This window comes from Phoca vitulina, unplaced genomic scaffold, assembly GCF_004348235.1.
Source record: "Phoca vitulina isolate PV1807 unplaced genomic scaffold, GSC_HSeal_1.0 scaffold40, whole genome shotgun sequence".
In the NCBI taxonomy this organism is placed as follows: domain Eukaryota; kingdom Metazoa; phylum Chordata; class Mammalia; order Carnivora; family Phocidae; genus Phoca; species Phoca vitulina.
Window position 1 is genome coordinate 23366105 of NW_022589743.1, and position 8068 is coordinate 23374172.

Sequence of the window (8068 nt, forward strand, 5' to 3'; positions counted from 1 at the left end):
TGAGCCAGCCAGATCTGCTCCCGGTGAGGGGTGGGCTGAGGGGCTGGGCTGAGGGGGGGGGGGGCACCCTGGCCCTGCAGCCCAGCTGGTGGCTTTCAGCACTAGTCACAGGACCCCGGGTGAGGTGCTGCTGCTGGGGTCTTTGTGGGGCAAGATGACAAAAGTGGAGCTAAAAGCAGCTCAGCTTGGAAGGGGACATCAGGTGTTCCTATCAACCACGGGGCGAGGGGTAGAAGGTCCCAGGTGAAACGTGGAGACCCGTCCCTGGAGGTCTGGCTCACCCTCTGGGCCTTAACGACAGGATTCTCCCGGCGAGCTGGCCGCTGGGGCTGGGGGCCGGGGGCCGGGAAAGGACTCTGCAGCTCTCCCTGCTCCAAAGCTCCAAACCGGGGTGAGGGTCCCCAGGCGGAGTTGCAGGCGTCCGGGGACAGCAGCATTTGCCCAGCGCTTTCCCAGACGTTCCACTCACGGGAAGAAGGTGGGCCACTTTTCCTTGCTGCAAGCCACTTCCCCTCTGTCCAATTCCTCCTCAGTTTTTTAGTCTGACGTCTATCTAGGCTTCAGATTCCGAGAGAATGAGAAGCTGGATGGGTCTCCACCCTCAGCCCCTCCGAACACGAGTGGCCTGCAGAATGCCCTCTGTGGAGAGAGACTGGACTCCTTTCCAACAACTTGAGTGAGTCCAGGAAAACCCGACCCCTCCCTTCGGGGCTGGGAGTGGTTTTGAAGCACGGCTGCCACCTCGTGGCAGAAATCACCCCCAGCACTCGCGCCACACGAAGGCGAGGCGCCCCTGGGCCAACCATCCCCCAGCTTCCCTGAGCCCGTTGCTGGTCACGTACTGCTCATTTTTTTATTCTGATTTCCTGGGGAAGTGGTGAAAAAACAAATGTTGGCCTTAAAATGGAAAAGAATTCAAGAGACAATTTTCCATTATCACTCAACAAACAAGAACTTCGCCACCACCTGCTTCCCCTGTAGTCATTTTAAAGAAAGGAAAGCTTGCCCTCCTCTCTGCTAAATTATCATCACAAATACACAGAAAGAAGTCCTGAGACACGGTATATAAGTCACTGACTAGAAAGTGAATGGGATGTAAATCTCTTTTCTTTCACCCAGTGTGATAAAATAGGCTCAGAATTACGTGCCCAGGTATACATCTTTCACACTGTTTTAACAGGAACAAGGCACAGGGTTTGTTGCTCTTTCATTGATCTTTATTTTGTAACGAGGATCAGCAGGAACAATAATCCAGGACAAAGCTGCAGGAGACTGGTTTCATGCTGGAAAGGCATGAACTTCCTGTTAGTGACCTCTGCTTTCTTAGTACTCTTCCAAGGTGCTGAGAACAAATGCCAACAGACTTCAGTGGTACAGGTCCCTGAGCTGCCTCCCGGACTCAGCCGGCTGGTGGGACAGGCATTACGGCTCTGTGAAGCTAGAGGGCCAGGCCACAGCCTTTGTGGGCTCTTCTACCTTCTAAAAGCTGACAGGGCATGGAGGGTGTCGAGAACAACGTGTGGGCCACTTGCATCAGACATTTGTGTGAGGCCCCGGGCAGGCCTGGACTACAGCGGGGCACCAGTGCGGCGATTCCAGGCTGTCCGCCTGGGAGAGCACAGCCAACCCAAGAGACTGTTCCTGCCAAAACCTCTCCCCTCAAACCTATCGAAGCAATCCCACTCTGCCACCACTTGAGGCACGAGTCATGCTTGATCTTTGTGTTCTCTCAAGAAGTTTTGTTAGGGAGCAGGGGGAGATCTCAGGAAGAATTCTCACCCTTGTTATTTTTGAGGATAAGCAGATTCATGGAAATTCTTATTTTTCCAATAACCATGTAACAGCGTCTTGCCCACCTCTTGCCTCCTGGATATGGCCTGGGAAGCCAGAGTTACCAACTCTGCCTATCTCCTAACAATGCAGGAGGGGCTGGGACCCCCGCAAACCAAGCACTGACTTCCATGTTCCATCTCAGTGGTAACTCCTGTCCCTGCTCGAGTGTTCTGCCCTCACACGTAGTTGTCTTTTCCCTTCAAAAAGCAGGATGCTGGCAGCCATAGCCGAGTTTAGGCTGTCTACACCAGGCACGACGGGGATCAGCAGCCTCTTGCCCCCGGTGCTCTCGGCCAACTGCAGGGACTCCAGGCTCACGCCGTGGGTCTCCCCACCTATCACCACAGCTGCTGGTGCCTCTGTCCAGTCCAAGTCATAACTCTGGACCTCAAGTTCAGGGAGCCAGGCTTTACTGGCTCCAGGTTCTAGATCATCGTCTTCTTCCTCATACTTGTGCAACTTCGAGAGTCGTCGCTCACATACCCAACCGTGGTCACTGGCTTTATTAGACATCTGGGCCTGGGCATAAAGGCCGCAGTTGTCAGCCACGTAGACCCGCGTGTCAGTGGGCAGGTAGTTGGGCAAGGTTTCCCAGTCCAGATTATTGATGATGGGCACCTGGAAATGCGCACCCATTGCTGCCCGTAGCACTTTGGGCTCCCAGGCATCCACACAGCCTAGAAAATAGAGACAGGATCCAATTAGGATTATAAACCTTCCCAGACAAGGAGGCTGTGGAGTAAATCAGATTAATTCTGGATCAGGAAAGAAAGCAAAAAATGTCCTACTGTAGCCTTCTCGAGAGCTGGGACCTCTGCCTCCCCAATTCCGGCAGCGTCCAGCCAGCCAAGGGACCGCAGGATGAATTCCCGCTAGTGCTGAAACACTTTTTTCATCCCTTCAACATGACCATCCACCCGGGCCAGACACTACAGGAGATGCAAAGAGCAGTAAAGTCCCCAGTCTCAAGGGGCTCGTGGCAGAGTAGGCGATTGTGCTGGGACAATATCAGTAACTGACGTGAAAGCAGCATGAACAGGGTGACAGAAAACCCTTGTACAAAGCGGAGCTCCCAGGAAAAACACCCACAGAACATGACCCTGAGCTGGATCCGGAAGGACAGGAGGAAGCTGTCAAAGGCCAGGGGAGTTACAGAGTGGGGAGGAACACCACAGCCCAAACCCTGTAAGGACAGTGATCTGGCCGATAATGGACGGGGCAGTGGGAGATGAGACAGGAGGCAGGCAAGGACCAATTTAAAGGAGGGTGCGTAGCCAAGCTGAGGAAGTTTGGAATTTTATCCGTTAGACAACATAATGGGGTCGAAGGATTTTAAGCCAAGTGGTGACAGAATCTGGTTTATGCTTTGGAAAGGCCCATTCGGCTTCAATGTTGAATCTGCACTGGAGCAGGGAAGCTGCTAGAGAGGGGGACGTAGATGGGGCAATTACAGTAATCCAGGGAGAGCCAAGGCAACAGCCCTCTCTCTCACACACACGCACACACGCACGCCCCCCCACAGCACAGTAAGAAGGCTAAAAGAACTCTTCTTGGAACTGCTCAGCCCAGCCACTCGCACGCGCTCTTTCCCAGGACCTCAGGCGGGGGAGGCAGCAGGGCCAGGCCACCACCTACCTGCCACCCTCCCCTAACTCGTTAGCACAACTCTCTGTATTCTAAGTTACTGCAAAAATTAACCTAACTTCAGGACAGAGTAAGGAGGCAAACCAGATTTGAAATGGAAAACGGAACACTGCCCACACATTGTGCCAACGGTGGGCTTTCCCAATCACCGCAGGGACCCAGAGCTGGGGGCGAGGGAGGGACAGAGGAGGGGCCGAGACTCCAGTCTGACCCCTCTCCCTGGTGGGGAGTAAGGGACAAAAGGAGATTTCCCCCCTCATCCTCATGCCCTCCATCCTGGGCACAACAACAAGTGTTCCCTACTCCTTCCCCACCTCCTCTATACCCACCACCACCATCACCGTGGAAACCGCACCGCCTGCAATATATAGGTACACTTCCAAAACCACACCAGCTCAGAGCGCTCAACGATGGGGTGGCTAAGTGGGGTCCTGGTGATGGAACCCCAGCACCTAGCTCTCATGCTGGCGTCTATCTACTCCATCTATTCCAACAAGGTGGGACGGGGGCGAAGGGTTGAAAGGAGCAACCGAGGCAAGTCTCAGCAGTGGGTGTCATTACTAGTTTACAGTGAATGATCCTCTCCCTCCCACCCTCCCCACAAGTTGTAAGAGGCATTTTTTTAGGTATGTCCCAGGTGTTAGGCAAGTCTCTTTAGAACCAAGCCTACTCATCCCATTACTTCTTTTTTTTAAGATTTTATTTATTTGAGAGACAGTGAAAGAGCATGATGGGGCAGAGGGAGAGGAAGACGCAGGCTCCCCAATGAGCAGGGAGCCTGACACAGGGCTGGATCCCAGGACCCTGGGATCATGACCTGAGCCAAAGGCAGATGCTAACCGACTGAGCCACCCAGGCGCTCCCTACTCATCCTATTTCTGATGGCAGGAGAGAAATGTCATGAGGCTAGCTTGTGTGGGGGTGTTTGACCCATCCCGAGGCTCAGACAAATGCATCCCAATTTCATAATCACACTCCGTTGGCATCATTCCTTTTATAGGATTCAGAATGTCAAGAGTTAGAAAGGTGTCATATGCCCAACATTTTGGGAACTCAAGATCGTTACACAAAGAACTTGAAGTGTTAAAACTGGCATCTGTTTCTTCCCGACTGATTTTAAGTTCACTAATAACCTAGCAGGTGTCAAAATAATTTTAAAAGATAATCCACATTTCCTGAAGTACTTATGTGTGCCAAGCAGAGCCCTGAGTACTTCATGTGCGCCATCACAATCGTCAAAACAGCCTTACCTGGTAGGTTCTGTTATGCCCACATTACAGATGAGGAAACCGACACTCAGAATATTGCTCACGGACATACAGCTAATAAGGGGCAGATCCAAGACTCAAATCCATGTGTGTCCACCCTCAGAGCCAGCTCACTTACAAATGGCCACCCAATCCACCCAGAAAGCAGTGCTCTGACCTTTGGTGAGTAATACTTTGCTGCAGCCGGCCCCAGCAGCAGATCTCAGAATCGTCCCCAGGTTCCCGGGGTCACGGAGATTGTCACAAATCAACAATAAGGGCAGCAAATGGCGAAGTTGAGTCTCTGGGTATGTCATCTTATCGTGGTCAGGTTTGGCAAAAATCCCTGAGGAAACAAAACAGGCGGTTCACTTGTCTGATGTAACCACAGGGAATAATTTGGCTTTTCATTTATTTACCCATCTTTCTATATTCTTAGTTACATAAGTAATAGAGGAATGCATTCTGATTGAAAAAATTCATACATAAAGTTCTACCAGTGATACCCAGCCCCCATAACTGATTTCGATCTGAGGGTGTATCCCCTCAGAACCTGTTCCATCCGTCTGCCTACATATGTATACATCTACCCATATAGAGATACTATCTTCTTTTCCGTAAAAGAGTCACACCCTTATGTGTTATTCTGTAACCTTATTCAATTCTCTAACACGAGATGTCTTAGAGAACTTCCCACGTCAATCCATTCGGAGCTACCTTATTTTAACTGCTTCACGTTATTTTGTAACATGAACATACCAGGTTTATTTAGCTCTTCCCCAACTGACTGACGTTTAGCGTATTTTCCATTTTTCCCTATTATAAACCCTGCAATGAACATCCCTGTATCTCTATGCACATGTCCAAACATTCCCTGTGAAAAACACCTGCAAGTGAAATCGATATATGCTGTGTGTGCACCCCTAATGTTAATAGGTACTTCTAAACTGCCCTCCCCACAGGCTAGGCCAATTTATTCACACCAAGAACACATAAATACCTATACCTAATCCATCAATGAAGGCACTAGAATGGTATTAGGCATCTGCGTGCTGTAAAAAGGTCCTGCACGGAGGGGCCACAGATAGCTGTAAGACCATTCAGCGGGGCAGGGGCCTTTCCTTTAACTTCTACCTGATCAGCTGTAGTGATGAAAGCTCTCTACTACAGGCCCTACTTACATTACTGGATTTTAAAGATATGCCGCAAGTCTGACAGGAGGCCTTACCTCTTTCTCCCTTTACCCCACCCCTCCAATATTGAATAAAACATAAAGATAAGCTAAATAATATGTATTTTTCAGAGGCATGAAATGATGAAAGCAGTCACAACAATGAGGGCTACAGAAGTCCTGGGTGGGCTGGCTACTGTTAGCACACATGCCCAAAGTGGTGAAAATGAGTGATACTTGCACTGTAGCATGAAGTAGGGAATTAAGAGGTGTAGCTAATGAGAGCACAAATACTTAAGAGTAAGGGAAGGACTCTAGCAGTCCCAAATCCCCACCCTAGGGGAAGAGTTCTAAGCACAGGGTCACAGATCCCTGACTTGCTAGGCTACAGAACAAGAGATGGTCCCCAGAACATCCTCTCCCAACTAATCACTGAACTTTACCACAAGGAAACACATGCACAATTGGTATGAGAGATCCTGGCTCAAACATTTGAATCTTGAAGATAACTCCCCCTGCCCTAACTGTCCCTTACTACCCAAGAGAAACTTCTACACTTACTGCCATTCAATTCTCAGATCTAAGATATAATTCCAGTGTCAAAAAGGTATAAAGAATTTAGTCTTTCCGTATTTTTTTTTTTTTTAAAGATTTTATTTATTTATTTGACAGAGAGAGAGACAGCGAGAGCAGGAACACAAGCAGGGGGAGTGGGAGAGGGAGAAGCAGGCTTCCCGCTGAGCAGGGAGCCCGATGTGGGACTCGATCCCAGGACTCTGGGATCATGACCTGAGCCAAAGGCAGACGCTTAACGACTGAGCCACCCAGGCGCCCTAGTCTTTCCGTATTTAGAAAAGAATACCTAAGACCTAACAGACATCACAGTCTATTAGAATCTTGTTAGATTCCACCAAATAAAGACACAGTTTCCTGTTCAATGGGCAACTTACTGCTCAGACACGCTTCTAGAATAAGGGGGTCGACGCCAGAGGGGTATCACCACACTGGCAGAAGTCTTGTGCAAATGGAGGGCTAAATATTTTAGTAAACATTTTCTTAAACTTTAGTTGGACATTAAGGGTTGAAGAAGTGACCTAAAAAATATAATGTTCAAAGAACAGTGGTTATTCCTAGAGACTATGAAGAGCCATAATACAATTTCCACTGAAAATACTGTGAGATGCACAGACTTGAGAACTGTATTTTTCTGGGTGTCTTAAGAAAACATTTTGAATTTGGTTCAAATAAAATTCGTTGCCCTAAGACAATTATGAATAAGTAATCCTAGATCTCTACTTCTAGTGACACATAGTATAACCACTGACCCATTATTCCTTGTGGTGTTACTAAGTCGGACCAATCCTTGATATCCTCAAATTTCACCTTAATGAGGCTGACACCTTTCAGCTTATCAATGGGTAGCTCCTTTATGTATTCCAGACGGCTAAAGAAGAAAACTTTGGGCACAGCACCAGCCTTGAGAGCATCTGCAATCAGCCTGCGACCTTCCAGCAGGATCTTTCCTTGCTTTTCCCGAAATGGCCTGGACTTAACTATTGTCATTACACTGCTGTGGGTGGAAACAAAAAGACGGGTAATTACTAACATCCTTGTTACGGAGACACACCTAGTTCTAACAGATATAAAGAGCTTCACAGACATAAACAAACTAATTCCAAAGAAAACATTTATTCTGCCCTCCATGCATAATAAAACCAGAGGGTTGTACCGGGAGAAGTCCTCCAACAGGAGGAAAGAGGTTAAGCTCCCGCTGACAGGTGGGAAGAGAAACAGGAATACAAGACAAGTCTCAGGAACACATCACCTCAGCCTTCTGTCCCCGGGTAAAGCCTTATCATAGCGAAGCCCCGACTCTTCCCAGGTGCAGGGCGTCTGGGATGGTGACACCTGAAGCGGCTGCTTTGGTCGCGGCTCGTAGGGACTGGCCTCAGCCGCAGCCCTCTGGGGCTGCTTTCCAGGACCGGGCTTCCGTTCCACCACCTGTCTCGATGGAAACACCACCCTCACGGGGTTCCGCCGCAGCGCCCGGACCCAGCGCCGCCCGTCGAGGTACGAAGTTTGGACCACCCGCAGAAGCGGCCGCGTGGCCCACCCCAGGCCCTTTACCCGCGCCGCCATCTTCCCCCGCGCCGTGGGTTGCGTCACGGAAGCG

General features: G+C 49.7%; 1 protein-coding gene across 3 annotated transcripts; it reads right to left on the reverse strand.

The window, feature by feature from the left end:
• Positions 1 to 1203: 1203 nt before the first annotated feature.
• On the reverse strand, positions 1204 to 8042 carry MRM3 (mitochondrial rRNA methyltransferase 3). Of its 3 annotated transcripts, XM_032429202.1 has the most exons (4): positions 7721 to 8042; positions 7221 to 7465; positions 4903 to 5070; positions 1204 to 2510 (listed from the first exon to the last, which is right to left on the reverse strand). In XM_032429202.1, exons 1-4 carry the CDS (start codon positions 8032 to 8034, stop codon positions 1972 to 1974), a joined length of 1266 nt encoding a protein of 421 aa, XP_032285093.1. In that variant the 5' UTR covers positions 8035 to 8042; the 3' UTR covers positions 1204 to 1971. The 3 variants fall into 3 exon arrangements, with proteins under 3 accessions (XP_032285093.1, XP_032285094.1, XP_032285095.1); XM_032429203.1 differs by lacking the exon at positions 7221 to 7465 and having other exon boundaries at positions 7721 to 7804; XM_032429204.1 differs by lacking the exon at positions 7721 to 8042 and having other exon boundaries at positions 7279 to 7367.
• Between the last annotated feature and the right edge of the window lie 26 nt (positions 8043 to 8068).

Coding starts and splice junctions, on each gene's coding strand:
- MRM3 (XM_032429202.1), bottom strand. CDS start 8,034: ATGGCGGCGCGGGTAAAGGGCCTGGGGTGGGCCACGCGGCCGCTTCTG. Junction 7,466..7,720: donor CCCGGGGACAGAAGGCTGAG/GTGATGTGTTCC, acceptor TTCCACCCACAG/CAGTGTAATGACAATAGTTA. Junction 5,071..7,220: donor AACACCACAAGGAATAATGG/GTCAGTGGTTAT, acceptor TTGTTTCCTCAG/GGATTTTTGCCAAACCTGAC.